This window comes from Triturus cristatus, chromosome 7 (assembly GCF_964204655.1).
Source record: "Triturus cristatus chromosome 7, aTriCri1.1, whole genome shotgun sequence".
Classification (NCBI taxonomy): domain Eukaryota; kingdom Metazoa; phylum Chordata; class Amphibia; order Caudata; family Salamandridae; genus Triturus; species Triturus cristatus.
Window position 1 is genome coordinate 614,342,449 of NC_140590.1, and position 23,967 is coordinate 614,366,415.

The 23,967-nt window shown below is 44.3% G+C and overlaps 1 protein-coding gene across 1 annotated transcript in view; it reads left to right on the forward strand.

Moving 5' to 3' along the window:
- SCPEP1 (serine carboxypeptidase 1) overlaps positions 1 to 23,967 on the forward strand; it is a 201,885-nt gene that overhangs the window by 176,409 nt on the left and 1,509 nt on the right. The window contains exons 11-12 of the mRNA XM_085617186.1: positions 10,317 to 10,454; positions 16,910 to 17,073. Coding sequence (XP_085473312.1) covers positions 10,317 to 10,454; positions 16,910 to 17,073 — 302 coding nt within the window. The remainder of the gene's footprint in view (positions 1 to 10,316; positions 10,455 to 16,909; positions 17,074 to 23,967) is intronic.

A 23,967-nucleotide genomic window follows, 5' to 3' on the forward strand; every position in this document is an offset into this window, starting at 1 on the left:
TGTCAAATTTCGGACAGCATCTTAGTCTCTCAGCATTCTCCGTCTCTCTGTGTGTAAACTAATCTAACTAAACTACTTCTATTAGACCTGTCTAATGGTATGTACCACCCCTGAATGTTTCGAATTTACGAAACTCCTAACTCTGGACAGGGGAAGAGGAGATGATCATCACACCATGCTAAGTTTAATACTTCTCTTCAAGCTCATTGTTCTATGTTCCCTCCTACTAATTTACTTTCCCATGCTTTATTTTCCACCCATATTCACAAGTTAATCAATACAAAGTATATAGTTTTATTAAAATGTCTTCCGTTATCATGACATCATGCTTGTTCCCAGGGCATGTTACTTTTCTACTTTTGGATGACGTTCAAGACTTTGCACCACGGCTCCTAGGTCATTCCAACTGCACATGTGGAGTGGTCACATGATGCGTGAGCTTCAGTCCTGCACGGAGGCCCAAATACGAACTAATAGAGAGGTCAAAGAAAGGGAATTAAAATAAAAAATAAATGATTTCACTGTATTCCACTTATCTCTACTCTATTCCCGTTTACTTATATAAATCTTACGCATTAGCATTTTAGTAAACTTACATGGTTTAGTTTCAGCAAAGCATGCACATTATCATGTGAATTTCAAGGGGCCATTTTAAGAGCAACTGCGCAGCTGTAAAGATTTCCGTCCAAGCGATAGTGCGTCATACTGCGTAGATGCAGTAGACACATGCGCAATGCAGAATCCCGCGTTTAGCGGCCATTTTAGAGACACACGGGTTACTTGTTAGTAATACACATAGGCAAGCTTCCCCTAGATTCTGTGTGCGGATTTTCTGGTGCGTTATTAGTATTTACGAACACAATTATTACGGTATTACAAGTTATTGAGAGGATTACTTCCGAGCAAGTCTTTTATACAAGTCCTTTCTCCATCAGAACCAGGTTCGAGTTTGGTGGGAGGCGCAAACATCCTGGGCAAATCGCTGAAGCTGAATTTGTTCGTCTGTAATGCAACTGGTGTTCATGTAAAGCGATCTGATACCTGCGGTTTGAGTCTGCCCTTGATACAACTGCAAAAAAAAAAAAAGAGAACGCCTGAGAGAGACTGGCTTTTGTCCTGCTTGATTGTAGCACATGCTGGGGGCAGCCATGACTTTGCAATGCATTACAATTTCGCTCTTGCTCTAGTAGCGTCCCTGGTTCTTCTTGCACGCCCCTAGTCCTCTGTCTTTCTGACATCCTCCCAGACAAGCGACTATGTTGTGAAATGCATGAAAGGCGCATAGCCTTAGTCGGCGCAGTCATACCTGGCCCTGAGCATGAGAGGGGGTTGTCTTAGGAATTAATATGGGTTTTGAAAGACCCCGAGGCATAGCTCCTTGCCTAACCAGCAGTTTCTCGCAAAAAAACAAAAAGCAAAGAAACATTGGTGATGAATGAGGCTACTGGCAGGAGGTCAGTTGTAGTTTGACTCCGAATTCAGTAGCGCAGATGGTTGACCTGCCTGCGGTGAAGAAAGGATGCCATACTGATCATAGAATTGTTTAAATAGATGGCTCCGACATATCGCTTTGGTTGCAGAGATTCCTTTGTTACTTGCAGGACATAAGACACCGACCTAATAGTATAGGACAGCGAGCTATGAACTGGCAGGAAAAGGCTGCATGCATACTGTATGGCGTGTGTGATGTGGTAGTGTTCTGAACCCCCCCCACCTCCTCCCCCCTCCCCCCCAAAAAGGGATATAGCTAACGCTTTACAGCAGATAAACTTGAAAGACTGGCTTCAAGGTCCCTACAAACTAAAAAACAAGCATGATCCAATAGATGCCTATGCTAAGTAGTGACGTCTACTGTAGCAAAGTCTTTTATATCTAATAATAATTAAATAAGAGAAGCCGAAAGAGCCTGTGTGTGACACTTCTCTGGGCGTGGGCACACACCTGTGTAGGTATGTAAGGCATGCTCCAGGAGGCAAATTTTATTTCATGTTAAAAAGGCCGGCTTCTCTAGGCTGAGTCGAAAATGGCATCAGGACCTGAGGTTCGAGCAGTGCGATCCACCGACTGCCATCTTCGAGAAAGGCCATCTGCAATCTAAGTAGTGTCCATGGTGGGCTGGCATGCTGCGCAGAGTGTGTACATCACTCCGGGATAGTGAGGCCCAATTTAAAAAACAAACCTAAAAACCAATAATAATGATAAAATAAGTGCATGTTCGAGCACTAATGAGACAGGTCATCTCCCGTGCAAAATATTATGGCAGTAGCCCAACTGGTAATTCCATTTTTGGACAGCAGTGGCCATACATTTCCAAGGAAAGCTAAAGAAACACGCACACATGTCTTAAGCTAGGATGGTAGCTTCATGCGATGCATTTCTACTGTGTGTTGAAAAAAAAAAGCAAGTTTTACAGACCGTACAACATGAATGTCCTTCCTGGTTTGAAGCGTGGTACAAACAGGCAAATGTGTCTTTGTGGGTAAGTCAACGTGACAGCAGCCTACTAATTGGGCCATCGATGGCGGCAGCTTATTGAGTTGTTTGAATTTAATGATACTGGCTGTACTCCATGATAAGGTTGCTGAGACGCTGGCTCAATGTTACAAATCGCTCACACTTGCACAGGAGGAAACGGCTGCAGACCGAGAATTGTGTCTTTAGGTGAACGTGTGGTGTAGTGCTCCCAGCAGAGTATTTAACAGAAGTAGGGTAGCACCCCTATGTATGTTGTGTTTTTTTGGGCAATTCCATGCAGATCTAAGGGCATTTATATTAGAGGATGGTAACAGTGAGGTACTGCCCGTGGGCAGTGAAGCATGGCTGGGGCCTAACTAATGGGAAGGGGACCAAGCAAACATGTAAGAATGCCCATGCAGTACCTTGCAGGCTCTCCACCCACTTAAGCGCAGAGCAACCATGGCTGAAAAAGGTTGATAGTATACTAGCAAAAGTTCCTCCTTGCTTAATGAACCCCTACCTCTCAAAGTTAAGTGTTCATTGCTTGGTGTCTTCATGTGTCTGGGCGCTCAGCTGCAATGGTAGTTTCTTAAAGTGGGGAATTAAGAGGATCCACTCTGTCCATGGTATGGGTGTCTAACAAAGCCATTTATTGGCATTAGTCAAGCAAATACGTTTGTTCAGTACGGTGTGCTACATCACTCCTCCCAAAATCAGTATATGACTGTCTCTTTTCTTTTATTTATGATATCCGTGAGTGGAGAAGACATGCTGGGGGGGCTAAATGGGAGCCGACTGTCCCCACACACAACTACTAGAAATGGAACCAGCCTTTCATCAACCCTAAAGGGATTACAGGTAGCATCGGCATGGAACCTCGACGTCTTGGTGATCAAACTAGGAGGCAGAGGCCTCACACAGATCGGGAGGAGGGACCGCCTCCAATCTATCCAAATAGACATGGCGGAGGCTGCCAAGCTGTGTGGCAGCACCACCATCATATGGTCCGAAATAATTGCCAGGCTGGAATGGTGAGGCACCCTGTCAAATAGGGCAGTGGATATCTCCAGGAGGAAAGTAAGCGAGCCAGCACATGTCGCAAAACCAATGGCCGGGAGAGCATCTGGCACGGCCTGATCAACCCAGGGTACCCTGAGCCTTACGCCCAGGTTGGGGTGGATCTTACGGAAGAAGGGATGAGAGTTTTCTAGGTCATCCAATGGGCAGTCAGGTCAGTGGCAGGCTGCAACTTAAAAGAGAACAAGAAGAAAGGGAAATGGGCAAAGAGGATGGGGGAGTGGCAGGGAGACTGAAGCCTCCCTTGCGGTGTGGCAGCTAAGAAGGGGTACATTTGTTGGTGAGGAGGCACACCGGCACGGCGGTGTGCAGGAGGAAGGCCACTCACTTTGGGATGCCTTACGGCAGGGTGAGTAGGCCGGAAGGGGGGAGCAAGCGGAGACTGCACTCTCCGCTTCGAATCGCCGAATGGCAGGGCACAAAATGGACAAACAAGGTAGTGAGTTGGGCCCTACCTCCAGGGAGAGGCTACCCCCCAAACGCCCCACGCAATCAGCGTAAAAACCAACAGGGAACGTTATGACCCCATAAAACGGCATGTATGATGGCCTCAACAAACTATGAGGTGCCACAAGTATGGTAGACAGATAACAGAACGTGATTATGACATGTCGGAAATGATTTATGACCTGTCAGCCTTTGTTAGTTATGACCTGTTATGACCCTCGGTCTAGGTCCATTCTCTCACCGCAGCTCCGCTGTGCCGTCTCTTGACACCAGACCCGGCCTCCTCCTAGGGAGGTTCGAGGCTGCTGCCCGCTCCAACAAGGACCAGACTGCCTGCAACCACCGTAACCTTTCTCAGCCGCTTTTTTCTTAATTTTTTCCCTGTTGTGCCACTGTTATTGTGCCCATCTGTGTCTTACTCTAATTTCACCACTGTTTTTATTTTCTCCTGCCTACCTGTTCCTTTTACCGCTGCCACCCCTGCGGCCCCTTTCCCCTCCGAATTCCCCCCTGGAAATCCCCCGCTCCCACCTCCCAGCCTCTCCTCAATCCCACCTACCCTACATAATGGCGGCCGCTGCGCATTTGCACCCACTGCAACCCAACCGCGGCCAGCGCCAGGAACCCTGGACCTCCCACTACCCATTGCTATGACACCACCACCCTTCTCGCACTCAACCCAAGAAGACTTGGAGGATGCCAACAGGCCTCGCCGAACATGATCCACGGACAGTTCTCTTGCCTCCAATGCCGCCAGACCCTCACCTCCACCACGGCCTCCAACACCGCCGACACCCTAAAATGCATCCTCCTCAATGTACGCTCCGTACACAAACACGCCATGGTAATCTAGAACCTACTTGGCTCTCTCATGCCTGACATCGCCTTCTTGACAGAGACCTGGACCAACACATCCTCCGCCCCCGACATCACCGCCATCCCAGACTGATACAACGCCCCAGGAAAGCCGCCTGGTTCACCACCGCTCTCCAAGAAGCCAGACGCACCTGCAGACCCTGGGAAGACCTGGAGAAACACCAAGACAACCAAAAACTACACCACCTACAAGGACGCCATGACGGACTACCGCAACCAGTTCAGAGCCACCAAGAGGAACTTCATCCACAACAAAATCCTGGCCAACTCCACCAACTCCAAGGAACTTTTCAGTGTCATTCAAGAATTCCCTAACCCACGCAGCGAAGCCACAGACATCACCCCATCCCAAGACCTCTGCGACAAGCTTGGAACCCATTTCCACCTCAAGATCAAAAACCTCTACGACAACTTCATCGACCATCCACCAGGTGCCACAGACGGCCCCCCGCCCCCCAGAAACACCAACCAGCCCACCATCTCCATCTGGACACCGATCACGGGCGAAGACACCGCCTCGACCATGAAGGCATCCACTTCGGGGCCCCCACCGACCCCTACCCCCCTCACATCTACCACAGAACTGTGGCCACCATCGCACCCGAACTACAGCGCACCATCAACATCACCTTATAAACGGGCACCTTCCCAGATGACTGGAAGCGCGCAGAAGTCAGACCCCTGCTCAAGAAGCCCACAGCTGACCCCACAGACCTCAAGAACCATCGGGCCATCTCTTTCCTCCCCTTCGCAGCCAAAGTTGCAGAGAAAACAGTCAAAAGGAAACTGACATGATACATGGAAGAGAACGCCGTCCTCGACTGGTCCCAATCTCAATTCCGAAGCAACCACAGCACAGAGACCGCCCTACTCGCCACCACAGATGACATCCGCACCCTGCTGAACCAAGGCCACTCCGCAGCCCTCATTCTACTCGGCCTATCAGCGGCCTTCGACATCGTCTCCCACTGCACATTAGTCGACAGACTACACGACGCAGGCATACAAGGAACAGCCCTGGACTGGATCCGATCATTCCTCTCCGGAAGAAGCCAAAGGATTAGACTCCCATCCTTCCTCTCCGACCCCACGAAAATCACCTGTGGAGTCCCACTGGGTTCATCACTGAACCCCACCCTCTTCAACATTTACATGGCCCCCCTCGCAGCCATCGTCCGACAACACGGCCTCAACATCTTATCCTACGCCGGCGACACCCAGCTCATCCTCTCCCTCACCAAAGACCCCACCACTGTCAAACTCAACTTCCAGAAAGGAATGCAAGATGTTGCAGTCTGGATGACCAACATCTGACTGAAGCTCAACGCAGAGAAGACAGAAGTCCTCGTCCTCTGTACCACCGCTTCTGCATAAGACAGCTCCTGGTGGCCGACCGCCTTCGGAACCCCACCTATTCCCTCAGACCACGCCAAGAACCTCGGCATCGTACTCGACTCATCACTCACCATGAACCGACAGGTCAACGCCGTCACCTCCAGCTGCTTCAACACCCTCCGCAAGACCTTCAAGTGGATCCCCCTGAGTAAAGGAAGACAGTCACTCATCACCAACAGACTGGGCTATGGAAACTCAGTCTACGCCAGCATCAACAAGTCCCTACTCCGCAAACTCCAGACAATACAGAACACCGTCGCCATACTCGTCCTCGGCATCCCCCGACACGAACACATCAGCCAACACCTACGAAGTCTCCACTGGCTCCCAGTGGAGAAAAGAGTCTCTTTCAAAATCCTCACTCACGCTTACAAATGCCTACACAACAACTGACCCAAATACCTCAACGACAGAATCAACTTCCATGTACCCAAAAGAAACCTCTGATCTTCCAACCCTGCACTGACCGAAACCCAGCACTTCCACAGAGCCAGAGCAGGAAGAAGATCCTTCTCTCACATTGCAGCCAAGACCTGGAACGAGCTTCCAGCAGACATCAGACGCGCCCCCTCCCTGAACACCTTCAGGAAGACCCTCAAGACGTGGCTCTACGGCTAAACAGATCTGCGGCCCCCCTCCCCCTCAGCACCTTGAGACCCTCACGGGTGTGTAGCGCGCTTACAATTCCCTGATTGATTGATTGATGACCTGTCATGTGATTTACAAGCTTGTCAAAATGATTCATGACTGCTAAATCGATTGATTAATGAACTGTCATGTCTATGGTTTATGAGCTTGTCAAAATTATTTGACATCCTGTGACGTTAGTTCATGGCCTGGTCATAGTGGGTTATGACCACGGTACTGTAACGCAAAAAGTAATTCTTACATATTATACAAAATAAACTGCGGCCAACATATACCACAAGATACATGTTGGCTAACTTTATTAGAAAAATATATGTGAAGAATGACATTCATAGCAGTTTGGGAGTGGGCCCAGTGCGGAGGTTATCCTCCAACATCAGACGAAAGAAGACGAAATTGTGGCTGACAAAAATCTTTTTAAAAACGGACATGCGCTGCTCTCTCAAACCGCATATGGTCAAATGAATGACCGTGTCATTTTACGTTGCCGCATCTGGCAACGTATTTCAGGGTTCGGCTTTGAAGTACAGCAATATTGGTTGGCCACAGACCATTCAATGGGTCATTTTAGTTGACGTACATGTTGATGAAATAATTATGAAGGACACCAAACTTCTAAGTCCATGGGAAACCTTCAGCAACCACAGTCTTTCTAGCGCCGCTAACAAACTGCGACAAACCGTCCCAGGCTAATAAAGGTCTGCAATGGTAGTCCACACATTCGGCAACAATCGAACACAAATCAAAACCAGTACTTTCAGAGAGGAGGTTTTAGAGGAATCAATAAATGGTGCGGCAGGGACTCCAATTCATGGTAAGTTTCTGCTCTACAGTCTATTGCCTGTTGCTGATCTATGTATAATTGATAAGTCTTCAGTTAAAAAATATGTATTAATATTCAATGTACGGCAACCATGTTCCTTCCAATGCCACAAGCAAACAGAGCGAGTACCTCCCTCTAGCGGACAGACTACCGAGGTGCTTAGTCCTTTTAGCAACAAGGACAGTAATAGGACACCTCTCTAAACCACTACTTCAGATATGAAGTTTCAGAAATAGCCGCAAAGGGCATGACAGAGGCTACAATTCATATAGAGCTTCCGCAACGTAATTTACTGATGACCGGTGTATGATTATTAGCGTTAATAAATCATTAGAGAAAAACATGTTTTTTCAACAGTGGAGAGAGGACATACATTTCATATACTGACACAGACAATTTTCCAGAACAGACAATCTCTGACTTGGAAAACGTTGATAAATTTGTTGTGCATGATGGCTTTGTTCATGGCGGTAGTTCCCAATGCAAGTCTGCAGATTTGTCCTTTGCTGGAGTGTTTGGTGTCGCAATGAGTGCAAGCTTCTGGGGAGTAAGACGAGCCAGTGTTGTTGCCTTAAATTGAGGCCACACTTCTATGGTTTAACACACAAGCTCACATTAGGGTGACACTTTGCAGATCCCCAGCCACATAACACTTTCGGCAAACTCCTCCTTTTAGGGATGGGAACACATATCTCCCATTTCATAGAACAGCACCTTCACATCAGTATGTTGGAATTAAAAGCAGTGTTTCTAGCTCAAAAGCAGTGTAATTGCTACATGGGAGACAAAGGAGAACAAAACGTTTGTGGCCACGACCATGTTATCTGCTCCCTTTGCTATGAAACCCCTGTCTTCAGGGGTCTTTTCCTCTGCTGTGCTTCTTTAGTCTGTTGTATGTTGCTTATTATAGTGTGCTTTTTTCACCTAGGTTTAGTACTATTTGCATATCCCAATGTCCTCTTTTTTCTTTTTCTTTTTTTATTTTTTTTATTTTTTGACTGCTCGCATAGTCATCCCAGTTTTGCAAAAAGGCCCTCAATGCAGGTGGGACCCCGCTGGGTGCAGCAAAAGAGCTGACCAACGCCTTGGGCTTTGTGTATTTTGACTACACCGATTACCAAAATGTAACAAGCCTGCCGGCGCCCCAGCTCCCCTGATGTAGGAGAATTAGAGGGGGGGGGGGGGGGGGGGCTGGTCAGAGAGAGAGTGGAGGCAGTGAAGCTGCTCCAAAGCTCGACTCGTGATTGGGCCAAAAGTGTTAGCGGACCTCCTTTTGGCGCGCCCACCTTTTAACGGAAGTCAATTTCTTTAGCAGACTCTGTGACTTCCTGGTGCCGACAATGGAAGAACCTTTTCATTCCTGTCTGCAAAGAGAAAATAGTCTTCCATGCACATGCAGGGAGAGCACTGCAGTCACATTATGTCAGAGAGCACTAAGGAACTTGATAGATGGAACCAAGCCTGTACGTAAAACTGAGCAACTGTTTGTTTCCTTTGGGCCCCCCATGCCTTGATCAGCCCATTTCCAAAGAGGGACTGACCGTGCGCAATTTGTGAAAATTGAAGTGCCAGAGCCCATAGAATTTCTCCGGAGTCCACTGCAGCTGGCAGCGCCTACAGCACATGCCGCTGCTGCCAAATGCCAGTGACAGCAGTACCTACGTATTGTTTTATCAGTTCTAAAAGGAATATTAAAGTGTTAAACATTCCACTGATTGATTCTGCAACTAGAAAAATAGAGACACAGCGCCACCATATTATATTGGATAAATACGTGATAATGTTTAGAAAGAAGTGCCAGCATTGAGCATTGGCAAACGCACCGGCACAAGTTAAGTACTGGGGTCTAGCACATTCAGGTTTGTTATTCATATGCACACCAACAATTCACAGACCTTTCACACGCTCATTCAACTCGGAAAAGAGGGACTTTGCTTTGCAACATCCCACTCTTGGATGTTTGCAAGGCGGCAACATGGTCCTCCACATAAACATTTGATAAGCATTACTATGTTGACCTTTAGGCAAATAAGAATGCCTCGGTGGGCAAAACAGTGTATTAAAAACATTACTTCAGCTCTCTCTGCTTTCCATCCACCTCAGCCTAAAGGGGGTGTTGGCTCTACTCCTAAGTAGAGGTGCACAACATGTAATCAGTTATCTGTAATAAGTAACTGAACTGCTGAAACTTTTTTGCTGAATGAATTGGCTTTATTTCAATGTTCAATATTTAACATTGGAAACATTTTGTTACTTAAAAATCTGAAAATGTTGATTCCTACAGCAGATAAAACAAGCTGTACACATTTATGAAGTTCGTCATCTGCATGCCGCTAATGATTCCAATAATGAGGAAAGGCTCTTTGTGTTCAGTTCAGAAGTTGGCGGCGCCACAACACACCAGGACTTAAAAAGAAAGGCAGAAAGAGGCAGCAGTTGTATGACCCCACAATGGATGTAGCTTTCAATTGTAAAATACTATTCTAACCTATATATTACTCAGTTGCCCTATGGAACCTTGACTGTCACATTTTGTTAGTTGCATACCAAAGAACATTGACATTTTCGTTGTTCATTCTTATGGTATAACTAGGACAAGCCGGTGATGTTTTTCTGAACATGGCGGAAGATTTCATGAAACCAGTCATTGACATAGTGGATGAGCTTCTGACCGCTAAAGTCAATGTGACGGTGTACAACGGTCAGCTGGATCTCATTGTGGACACGGTTGGTAAGTAATGTGCTTCAATAGGCGCATCGTCATGTGTTGGAACTTGATACTGAAGGTTGGGTGCTTCCTGTATATTGAACACACAATTTAGGGAATGTTCTCTGAGGTGCTTGGGCTTATCTATTTTAAGATGTCTTTTTCCTGTTTTAAGGTGTCAATTTTTTGGGCCCTGCAAATGAGAGGGCATATGTGACTGCTTTGTCCTACAATGGTTTGAATGAAAAAAGCGCGAGCGACATTTACTGTTGCTCCATTATCGTATTGGGTAATCTTTAAAAATGTCAGAGCGAATTGGTAGTGTAGCGCCTGCCACCGAAGTGACTAGTACATTTTAGGACTACTCTTGTGTTTTACCACCGTTGTCCCACAGCCACAATATTATTATTGTACTGCAAATTAACGGCCAAGTACTGCCTTTGACCAATTGGCTTACCCCTAATGGAGGGGTTGAACAGTTAAAGAATGCTCCAGGAGCTGTGCGGGGAGGTTTAGAAACCCAGAAGGCAGGATAACACGATGAATTCAGTGTCCAGTTGGTACTTTCCATTAAGAATCAGATTATGAGAGAATTTAAAGGATAAACGTAACATTATGATACCTAAGGAAAGCCATCAGATCGAAGCACAAGATCACATTCAACCCTAAACTGTTTTTTAGGTCTCGCTGAGCCAGCGCATGCGCTGCTCTGCGAGAAATTTAGTGTATGGGTTTTCAGAGTGCTGCCACAGGCTTTTGGTGGCCTCAAGCTTGCGTGCACGCACGCAGCTGCCATCTTTCACACATCTCCTGCTTCTTCTCCTCCCACACCATAGATCGCTTCGTTCGCCGCGCTTGATCGCGATCACTTCCACGGCCGCGGCTGTGTCTCTTTCACGGCCGCGCGGCCAATGCTTGTTTCATTTACATTGAAACTCCTCTGTACCTGTGGCTTTCTTAGCACACTAATTGTTCTAAACATACCATGTATTTTTTAAGGAGCTCACAGTTAGGACTGCTAAACATACCGACGATGCTGCGAATGTTTCCACTCCTCTCATTCCTAGCCACCCCCTTTCCCCGAAAGCCATGTTTCCCAAGATTGCGACCATCGGGGGCTTTTCAGGAACAGCCGTCCGCTTCCACTTTGGACACGGTACAGGGTAATGACCGGAGTTGGGCGTACGCTGCTGCCCCTAGCTGGCATTTACGAAGAACGGTGCTTGCATTCTCTGGGACGGCACCTGAGAGGCGACAGGACTTCTGCAAGGCCTCTCGAGCCTTCGCGCACTGGGCTGGGCAAACATCACAAGAAGACTGGCCTTTAACCCGGTGACGAACCATCCCACTCAGTGTAAACACGGCCTGAAATGTTCATGCCCAGCGAAGCTTAATAAATAGAAAAAAAAGTTTTACAGGACCTTTAGCACTGACTCGTTGCATAGAAATAAAATCTAACCCAGCATAAAATGAATAACGTCACCGTATCCAGGTCTGCTCTAATCACAGACCTCATCTGGCACCAGGTGCCAAGGACCCTGATGAAGAGATGCACATTTTTAATAACAATTCAGGCACTGCACATTTGCAGAATATTCACTATGACACTACACAGTCACTTTGCTTTGTTGAACAGAAACAGTGTTTTTTGCTTAGTTCTATAGAAACAACTGTTAAACAACGAAAAAACAAGAAGCTGTAGATCAAGAAAAGACCAATTAAGCATAGATTTTTTTGCAAGTAATCTTCATTATTCTTTTCATCATCACAGATCCATACCAGCCAACTTGAAGAGCAAGCATTGGCATAGCCAATAGGGCTCGCCTTTGGGACCTTATAAGTGTTTAGTTATCCAGCACAATATCCTTGGTGCAACAACATCAAGTGTTGCATGGCTAAACACTTATAAGGTCCCAAAGGCGAGGCCTATTGGCTAAGCCAAAGCTTGTTTATAGTAGTTGCCTCATGCATAGTGCTTATGTGTCATTTAATGTTGAGCTGTATGCAATACAGGTTCTATCCCCTTTCGATACCCAGAGATGATAATGAAGAAAAATGGTATCCCTGCCAAAATCAGTCTGTGCCCTTGTATAAAATGGGTAACACCTAAAAAAAAAAGACAATGCTGTGATCAAAAGAAAACCTACCACCTTAAAGGAAAGTTTTAGGTGCTCCTGGCAATGTTTAGGTGGCACAGACGTCCGCTTCTGATTGAGCCATATTCGTGTTACTGGTTACCGGACCATACACTGGGGCAGTTGTCAAGTTATTGGGTCAGGTCTCTTTTGTGCCTTTAACATAGAAATTGTGATTTTACTCTGTCAGGGGCACCTACAGCAGTCACTGCCATCAACAATAGCTATTGTAGGAGTTAGGAAGGATCCCGCACTTGATTGTCAATATTTCTGGAAGTTTAGCAGCTCAAAAGTTATTCCAACCATTTTGAAATGAGTTCAAGCTCCAGCAGCCAACAAAGTCAAGCTCAAAGCTGAGCGCTTACAACCAACTGTCTTCTGGTCCACCAGAAGCTGAAGGGAGGTAAGTACAAGCACCCTATAGAGATAGTTTGTCAGAGATGAAGCAGGCTTACCTTTCACGAAATATGTAGGCGATGGAATAACTCCTCAATCATGTTGTAGATCATCTTCTAGCTAGCTATGTGGGGTTGTCCTCATGGCTGCTTCGGCATCCTCTGTCCTATAGATAAAACAATATTTCGGTTGAGTTTGCAAACTGTCACTGAGTGTGCCTTGCTCATTACTCAAGCGTCCTGATTTTAGATGTGATAAATGTGTGCCTGTTATTTGCACATGCTGGTCCATTTCATTGTTGAACTCCCTCCATCTTATGGCCTGAGCAATCGACGCTTAGAAGCCTTTTTCTTTTCATTTCTTCCTCAGTAAAAGATTGACTACTCACTCGCATGCTACAAATCTCTTGCTGATTCTGTGGAAGAAATGCAGAAAGAGTTCAACCAGATTGTGCATCTCTTCAGAAGGCACCTCAATTAAGGCTAAGCTTCCACTGGTCCGTCTGCATTCTTGCAATGTGTCTTTGTAAGCTTTTTTTGATGCCTTCAAGAAAGTACAGAAGACCCGCTTAGATGAGCCAAAAGGAGACTGGGACCTCAAGCTACATTGGTAGCCTGTCATTGTACTAGATACTGTTAACACCCCCTACAACTCATCACCATGAAACTTAGTATTGCCCTGGATTTCTAACCATCCCAGATTGGTTGTCAAGGAAAGTGCCATCTGCCATTATTTTGCTTTCCTTAATTCTTCGGATTGAATTAATTGATTGGTCCTAGCTTTAGTTTAGAAAAAAACTATCTTAGCAGTAGTTATAGGGAGGGGCCGGTGAGCGGTCCGCCACTGGGAATTTCCCTAATAAACAGTCTTGCACCTGAGCTTGCTCTAAGGTACTGCACCGGCTGTCTTACTTTGGCTCTTACATTAAGAGTAAGGATTTTGCCACAAAGCAAGAGTCCACCTGCTATGACCTGGAGTATGCTCCAGGGTACTGCATAAACTATCTCCTACTGGAGGTGATCCTGAGTTTGGGTGCATTTCGGAGGGCCTTCAGAGGCTTCCACAGGTATTTTGCTAATGGTCAATTTTATAATCTTAAACTGACTCCAGAAGTAGACCCTGTGACTGTAAGCTGATGCCTTCAAAAAGTTATGTGATCCGTATTGCCCACTCACCAGCATTCCAAGGAATTCTTAGAGGCTAGTGGTAAAATGCAGCCTAATTCCAGAGACAAATCTAAGGATGGGTCCAGGCATAAAATGTCCACCCTTCCTCATTGCTAGGTGCATACGTGCTCAAGGGGGCACATCCAACCACATATTGGTTAATACCTGCTGCCTTGGGTACATTTGATGTTGGACCTCTTACTTGTCCCCCCTGAAATCCAATCCTCTCATGAAAGATTGAATGATTTTTTTATGAACCTTATGCATTGAAGCAACCTCTCTGGCTGAATCCTCTTACCAAAGACTTACCGGAGGCCTCCTTCTCTTGGTATTCTGAAAAACCTACTTTAAGGGACATTGCTAATAGACATTCACTTTGGCCTGAGAACTTAAAGGTTAAGCCCAGGAGGTATGAGGCCTGTATGCCTTTCCTAGAACCCCAGAGCATCCCAGATTGAAACCAGCTTCTGCCTTATTATTGTCATAGGTGTCTCCAGAGGCTTTGGGCATCAGAAACAAGGGAAACTTGATTGCTTTGCATATGTAAGACCAGTAGATGGATAGCAATAAACAGGCGTCTTTTCGAGTTATTAGTGGAAATACAACCAGTGTAGCCATTTCCACTTTCACTGTCTTGGTGACTTGCCGATTTCCCTTCCACTTCTAGAAAACCGGTTTAGCTCTCATGCTTCCGCTTAAGTCTTGTGATTTAAGATTCTGACTGATTATTAATTTACAGCAGGCATTTTAAACAGCAGGCATTTTAAACAGCAGGCATTTTAAACACCGGAAACATGCTATTTTACTTTAATCTGAATATTTTATTTGATGTTTTTGTTATCAACGAGGACCACACAATATATAGTACATAAAATATCCCCAAAGCATTTTTATCAACTTAATTGCAATATAGTACTGTGCCCCATAATTAACGTTATGTTATCACATTTTAACCTTGTAGTATAAGATGCAAAGAGAGCAAACCTTGGCTATTAGTGGTATCACTGGTATTAGTAAACTAATGGGATGGTTAACTTTATTGCAATCATATGCCCCAAAATTAAATGGGGAAAAAAGGAAAACAAGCAGCCATCTAAAGGTGGCTGCCATATGCTTAAAGAAATTCACATACCGGAACCTTTTGCTCAAGTATACAAGTGATAAACCGTTTTCATGCCATTTCTTGTGTGAAATTCCATTTTTCATTTCAAAGTTATCTGCTGCCAAGATGCCTTCTAGACAGTAGAGTTTTGGCCTGTGTTGGTTGTCTCTAACTCAACACAGGCCTTTAGTGGCTGACAAAAACAGATTCTTAAAAAGAGCTTTGCCCTTTTGAGGTTCTTATAGCCATGTTTGCTTAGAATAATGAAGTCATTTCCATCATCACAATGTGATTTGAAGAACTCGTCGGATCTTCTTGCTTTACATTCTCTGATTTCTATGAAGGTTGGTAGAGTGTATCTCATGTGTTCTTTCCTAGAATTCTTGTATAGTCGTTCAAGAATATTAGGCAATATATTCATGTTAAGCGAACACGGTGTGTATATATGGTCCTTAACCAGGACCCACCAGATCTCTTTGGCTCCTCTGCAGTTGCTTTTGTGCAGCTCCCTTACCAGTACCTCCGGAGTATTTGCAACCCATTTAATTTTGTCTTGCATGTCCACATTTTGCTGGATTCAGAAGAACATCACGGTCCGGCTCATTTCACCAAAACTAAAACCACATAGATGCCTTTCCAAAACGATCTCCTTATTAGCAACATGCATTGCACCCAATTAAGAAGGCAATGTGTGCCGCATTGCCTTCTTAATTGATTCAAAATCTTTGGAATTCTTATTTGCAGAGATTATTAATACTCTTGGTGGATGGGTATTTGGCCATATGTTCGGCACCCAATATGATTGATTGGCGCAAATAATGTTGTTACTCTTTGGTGCTATTACTATTGTGTACTTTACGATGTGCAGGTCACTATAGCATATCCACAAAGCTTTTTGTAAGCATTGCACCCAAGTAGGGTTGTATGTAATGATTTGCATGCACTCTCAAGGGGTATATCTACATCATGGTAGACTGTGCTGTCAATCTCTTGTGTTAAAACTTGGGCTTCCTGCTCTTTTTCCACCTTCCAGTTCTTTCTTCTTTGTAACCTCTCCATAGGAAGAGGAATCAAGTGTGTACAAGAGAATGTGGTGATGTCCTTTCTCTCTGCATGGAAACTTTCTTTCGAAATGAGAGAAAGTGGAGTTTGTAGGCATGCAATGTATGGAAAGACACTGCACTGACTCGTCATATCCCATTAAGAAATTGTAAGAAGTTTGAGCTGTATGATCATTTTTAAGACTGCCAAATCGTGCCATCTGGTGACTTCAGGTTTCAAGAAGTTGGATTAGATTGCATAGTTTTCTTCCTCAGGAAGACTGCATCATCTCTACATGACCATGTGTTTTATTATTGTTGTATTTAAATAGAACAAACACTAGCATTGGGCTAGGCGGAGCAAAAAAAGTGCATGTGGTTCCAAATCTTCCTTTTCTTTTTACTGTGTGAAATCCTTTGCTGCTCTAGTGTTACATGAAGGGATGTCCATGTTTTATAGAGACAGACTTCTGATTAGCAGTAACAGTCAGTTCTGTGACTGATTTGTATATTTATGTCTAAAATGGGCACACCCAGTGGTGCATGATTTAACTTAATATTATATAGTTACTAATAGATCATTACCAAGTGATATCTAGAATTAGGTAAGAATTTAATGTCTTGTATGTTTGTGTTTCAGGTCAGGAGATGTGGCTAAAGAAGCTGAAATGGTCTCCGATCGATCAGTTTAGAAAGTTGAAATGGCAACCTCTGTATGTATCTTCAGCACCTGGATACACAGCAGCTTTCCGCAAGTCTTATGAAAACCTTGCCTTTTACTGGATCCTGAAGGCGGGGCACATGGTAAATTAAATATATGCGAGATTTCTTCATTATAGATCTAATTCAACATTTTGATTTAGTAAAGTAACTCCCGTGGACACTGTACCAGTTACTTGTAAGTCCACAGAAATTGCAGGTACATAAAATAACACCAATGAGCATGTTCAAGAGAACAGTGGTCTTTAATAGGAGCTTGATGGTAAAGGTAGCACATGCTTTCCTTCATCTTACTTGGCCTCTGGACTAGAGGGCTTAATCAGCCCACATCACTTGCGTCCACCCCAAACACATAGACAGTCTTCTGCTCACTGCCCCCTAGGGCCAGACAGAGAAACCTGCCTTTACAACTACCGTGTCTGCCACAGCCAGAGAAAAAAAACTCAACAGATAGTTTCATGCACTCCTTTTACAGTGTCAAGAAACCCCAACCTCCATCTCCCCTTGTCTGTGCTGCAGAGCCCAAGATTGCAGAGGAGCTATTTGACACATTCAAAACTACTTTACAAAAAACAGAAAGAATCACCCTGTTTCTCCTGCCCAATAGGATTCGAAAGGAATAACCTATCTGTTTGTTATCTCTGCTCCACCAATGCCCAGCAGAAAGGTATGTGCCTCCTGAATGATCATCTGCTAACGTTATTCTTATGGAGAATAAGAGCATTTATTCCTTTGAAACAAGTGAAGTGTGCAATAGTTACTCTGGTCCGAGTGGGCAGAGACTTGCCAGAAAGGATTCTGTGTTGGGCATCTAAGAGTAGAAGTGGGTGGAGAACATGAAAGCTTTGTTAGAGAAGGAGGCTTGAGATGTCAAAAATAGCCAGTGTTGGGTGTGTTCAGTCCTTAGTCCTCTCTGTAGAGTTAAAGGAGAGTACACTTTTAACTCTCTAGCCGTGCATGGTCCAAGGAATTGGCAGGCATGGGATTTCATCAACTGCGTTCAAGAATCTGCACACTTCAAAGGGCATATTCTTGAAGTATTTTTTGTTTTTGTTTTTTATACTAAAAACCAAATGTATGTTCATGGGGTCTCTACCGTAATATGGTAAGGTCGCTGTGGTAAAACCAGTATATTATTTCTTTCCATTTCCTCATGACTAGTTACCATCTTGCCCAGTGTAATATTCCTGTGAACAGACTGATAACTGCGGGTGATTTAAACACCGATTTGGTGGCCTTGGATTTGAATTTGTAATTACAGATTTTGAACCAACACAGATCTTGCAGCGAGACATTTGAGATATTCTCCAACTGCATAAATGATAGATTCACTAGAGCTGTCTACCTCCACATCTAGGGGTCAAACGCATATTACGCCGCTGTATTGTCTTCCACTAAAACCCATGACGCAAGCCAATCATAGGATTGAGTCAAGATGAAAGAAACCGTGAAATACAGAATAAATTCCTTCAGGATTCTGTGTTCCAGTACTGGAACAGAACGATCGTTGACATTTGACACAAACTTGTTCTGGACTGACATCATAGCAAAAACAAAAGACCTGCTTAAGCGGGTTGTATTAGCTACAGCTCCTACTGATGACAATTCAAGTAATCTCCTTTCTGCCTACATGTGCAACAAACTGAATGTTTTATTTGTATACATAATACAGAAAATCAGGCAGAGGCTGGCTAACTTGGTAGATAAACAGTCTACTCCCCTGCTTGCACCACATACTAGGACCTCTACTTTTTTCTCTCAGGCTCTTATCTCCTACAGGCTTTACTAGAGTGGAAAGTATTCTATGTATATTAAAACCTACTGAATTCCCAGCAGATCCTGTATCAATTGCTACACAAAGAGCATGCATTCTTGCATGCTCCTATCAATTGCTTTCTTAAGAATAATTCTACTCGGTGTTACTAAAATGGGGGCACTGAAATCTGCCTACAGTTTGTGTTCTGCCAAATACAGACCTATCACCACACTTGGAGTATTGGCTAAAATCCCATTACGAAGGAATCTTGATACCTAAAAATGTCTATTGACTTTAGAATCTGGTAATTGGCCCGGGAGTAAAGCTTTGGCGCCCTATTCTGATTTTGGGATGATATCTTAATATTGATGAAGAGTTAGGATGTCATCTGGTCTTGCTGGAGGCCTCGCCTTTGACACTGTTGACCATCCTGTTTTATTAAGTAGGTTTTCAGTCGAATCCCATTTCAGCTTGGCCACTTGAAGGTGATTCTAGGCCTCTCTGAACCAGCACATTCATCTTCTCACTTAAAAAAAATCTTATAGGCGGTAGAAGTGCCTCTTGGTGGGTGCCACAGGGGTTCCCTCCTCACCCACTTTCTGTACAAATCTTGTGTATTCTCTTGAGATATATTGCAGGTATCGGCAAGGGAATACTGGAAAAAGGCGAGTCTTGAATGAAAGAATAGTATTTAAAGCTTAACCGCTTGAAGATTGAACATATCTCTGAGATAAAGGTTGCCCAAAGTTGGCATACTTAATCCCTCTTGTCTTCGTTAAGCATCAGTTTTTTGTCCCCCAACAAGGTTAAAAGTTGAAGACCACACCTTTGGGTCAGATCTCTTTGAACACTCAGGGAGGCTCTTTTGTTGGTAGTTGGTTTCATTAACAGAATGTCTTCAAGCATATCCTGCCTGTCTTATCCAATTCCCTAGATCTCTGGTGGTGAGCGTAGCTCTCCATTTCAAGATCCATTGCTCTAATTTACTATGTGATGGCCTCCCTGAATTTCAATTCTATTGACTTCAGAATGCCCTAAAATCTTGCTTTTGCTAGGTGTCAGGGGTGAACCATGTCACAAAAACAAACTGCTCTTCAGAGTGGCTCTCTGTCAGGTTGGCTAATCTTTAAATGCATATATAAGCACACTTGCTCCTGATCATCGGACTCCAAATTTCCATCAAACACCCAGAACATGCCCTATGGAGTAAGAATATGTCTCTCCTGAAAATGGCATAAGACACTGAGTTCCAACAACATTTTTCAATCTTGTACTCTGACAAAACATGCCCATCAGCCATTGGGTAAATTACCACCCTTTCATTATTTAAACAGATATGTCTAGCCTAGGTAAATGAGCATATTCTTAAATTTACATTTCTTTTTTAAACATGCCAGAAATAAACCCTAAGAAAAAAATTTACAATATAGGAGGGATCCAGCAGCTTGGCACACCAACCCGAGCACTGAAGTGCACCCTTTTTCGGACGGCTGGCACATTTAATAAGACAAAATGCTGCCACAGCAGGAGAAAGCCAGTGGATGAAGTCTTCTGACGTGTTACCCTGTTCTGTATGCTGTAGTGGGCAGAAGCAAATGACACTTGAGCAGACAATGGATGATGTGGGCTGGCCAAAAGCCGCTCTTCATTTATACATTTTTATTAAGAAAATGTGAGGCTTGCTAAAGCTCTCTCGAGGCCATATCAATAAATCCATACCTAAAAGACACACATCAAGAGACCTTTGAGCTGCATGTGCATTAAATGTAGTAAATCGGTACATCTATTGATTCCTTGCATTTTTGCTCTTTAAATCTTTGGCAACTACTCCCGTTGTTTTTGAGCCAATGGAGGCTCATTATGAATACCTCACTGGCTACTTGCAATGTTTCCTTACAATTTGAAACTGCTGTGATGCCAGTTCACAAAATCCTTCACTTGATGTAATTGAGCCTTTAATATCAATCTTGTCTTATCCTTCCTTACTTGTAGAATTGGTTCTATTAAAAAGTTCCAAATCTTTATTAGATTTTGGCATATTTGGGTGTCTGAATAAGTGGCCATCCACTTATTGGAGGTAAGAAGTCTGTTCCATTGACTACTTTCACAGAGACCTCCAGAGAGAGGTGTTGGGTGGTTTTGGTGGACATGTATCTTACTCTCCCATTTAATAAGCTCCAGTTTATGGTATGTGCATTTGCCGTTAAGAGGAACATCATCTCAACTGGTTACAATTGCTGTGTCCACTGTACTCTGCACTTTTCATAATTAAGTACAATATGTACCTGCTTCAATGGAAAACTTGATTTGTGATTCAGTCATTCATAGGTTTGTAATCCGCACCAAGTAAAGTGTATTAGAATTTGGATGCATCTTGTACTTTATAGCAATTTTGCATTTGAGGATTGTATGTTTATAACTTGTCCTTAAATTAATCTTTAAAAAATGAGGTATTACTAAAAACAACCCTGCTTCACTTTGGAACAGTCCTCTCTGGCCTAGGTCTCTGAAAATGTGCCATTCGCCAGTCCAAGAAGGGGAAAATGTGTATTATAAGAAACTGGGTTGTTGTTTTAGGGGAGTGAAACCCTACTCCAAGTGACAGCCAGAATCCTTGGCTGGGTAAGTCACAGAGTCATTAAATTAACCTGTGCTTAATCCCCTGGTAGTTTGGCACAGAAGCAGCCAGGTTTAACTTGGAGGCAATGTGCAAAGTATTTTTGCATCACTCAAACCGTAATAAAGTGAAAACACAAGAAAAATCCTATACCAGTTTAGAAAAATAGAGCAATAATTATTAAATTATTTGACACCACAATTACACAAACCCAAAGAGTAAACCTGGAGATACGCAATTTCAAAGATTTCCTTTAAGTATAGTGCCTAAAATCACAATCTTCACTTGTGGTTATCTGGTCGTGCAAGACCAGTTGACAGTGACAGGTTCAGGCTGATTGCGAAGGAGTGTGGGCGGGATGCAGGGACCAGGTTTGTCCATCTAATAAAGTTAGCTTCTCAAGTCCATCGTGAAGAGTTTCATTTGCAGTGGAGGATACTGCAAGGAGCAGGGAGAGCGTCGTAGATGGTCGTCGATGTAGCACGAAGAGAAGGTCTGGCATTGTGGATTGGCATGTCGTGCAGATCTTGTAGGGCGTTGCAGAAGGTCGTTGCTGGAGCTTCACATTGATGGTCACCGCGTTCTGCCAGTGCTGTACCGCAAAGTGCAGATCTCGCGTTGCCAGTTGTCGCTGTAGCGCGAAGAATCAGGTTCACTTGAGCTTTGTGTTGGCGGCCTGTGCAGGCGGCAAGATCTTGGCATGAATGAGCCCGTTCGTGGTTGTGAAAAGCCCAAAACTAAAGGATTTCTCCTTTCCTTCAAGGAAGAGCTCAACTGATGCCACAACAATGGTCCAGGACTTGGGACGCACCTCTGGGGGATCAGGTATTCACTCCAGCAGAGTCCAGCAGGGCTCAGGCAGGTCCATTTTCAGGTCAGCTGGGCGGTTCCAGAGAGGCCTCTGGAGCTTCTTGTGTCCCTGTAACTCAGAACAGGAGGCCAGTTCACTAGCTCTTAGTCACCGAGGTAGCCTGGGATGAAAGGAGCAGGTCTAGTGTTCCGTCTCAGGCAGGCCTCAAGCAGCAGGGCAGGGCTCTGGCAGGAGAGCAGTCCTTCTTATGTTGTGTTCATGTATCCAGGAGTGTACTGAAGAGTGGGTCTGAGGGTCCCATTTGTATACCTGGTTCCCACTTTGAAGTGGATGAAATGTCTGGAGCCTTCACCCTACAGAAGTGTCTGAAATTTCATGCCTCCCGCTCCTTGTCTGTCGGTCTGTCTGTCGGTCTGTCTGCAGGCAAAGTAGGATAGTGTGAAGTCCTTTGTGTGTGAGCTGAGCAATGTCTTTAAAATGCAAATGTGACTGGTGATAAATCTGCACCCTTATCAAGTCAGGATGACCCATCCTGCCAACATCCACACCCTCTCTTGTGTGGCTGTCGGGGAGGACTACACAAGGGCCAACTGCACCTAGTCATTTGACCTAGGAAACAGGCTACAGGCACCAAGTGGTTAGGACAAGAAAATGCCAACTTTCATAAAGTGGCATTTTCAGAATTGACTTAAAATCCAACTTTATCATTAAAGAGGGTTTTCAATTACAATTCCTCGGGTACTTAACATGACATTCCTACCTGCTCTCAAACAAATGTTATCACTTATTTAATGTAATAAGGTATCCAGCGTTATCCTATGGGAGAGGTATACCACGCTATAGTGAGAAACGAATTTTAGAGGTTTTTTTTTTACTACTAGGACATGTAAAATATAAAAGCACATGTCCAACTCTTTAAATGCAATGTACCCTGCCCTATGGGCTGTCTAGGGCCTACCCTATGGGTGACTTATATGTTTTACAAAGGAAGGTTTAGGCCTGGCAATATGTTTATTTTACCAGGTCTAAATGGCAGTTTAAAACTGCACATACAGGCTGCAATGGCAGACCTCAAACATGTTTAAAAGGGCTACTAAAGTGGGTGGTACAATAAGTGCTGCAATCCCACTAGTAGTATTTATTGTACAGGCCCTGGGTACACGTATTACCAATTTACTAGGGGCTTAAATAAATTATATGTGCCAATTGAGTGTAATCCAATTTGACCTCATTTACAGGGGTGAGCACAAGCACTTTAGCACTGGTTAGCTGTAGTAAAGTGTGCTGTCCTAAAGCCTACAAACACAAATTCAGCAAAACAGGAGGAGTGAAGGCAAAATGTTTTGGGGGTGACCCTGCAGAGACGACCATGTCCAACATGAATGTTCTCTTTGAGTTGTAAATCTCCTTTGTTCTGTAGGTGGCTTCCTTTGTGAAATTAGGCTTTCTTCATCCAAGCCCTACACAGGTTTTTCAAATAATTAACTTTCGCAACTCAAAAACAGGCAGACTTCTCTAGTGTCCTCTTGTGCCTTTACTGGTTTGGGCAATGCAAATACCCTGTAACTACAGCTGTCCTATCTAGAGACACAACTGTGAGTGCTACAAAATACAGAAGCAGGCCTTCTGCTGGATAAGGACTGCAGGGACCCCATTAAACTCGATATTAAAGCATTGCTCTTGGCTGTATCAAACATGAAATGTATTGCAGATTTGCACTTCAGGATACTTATAACAGCCTAGAATTTCCAGAAAGCAAATCTACTTTGTATTGACCTACTTACACTTTCAACT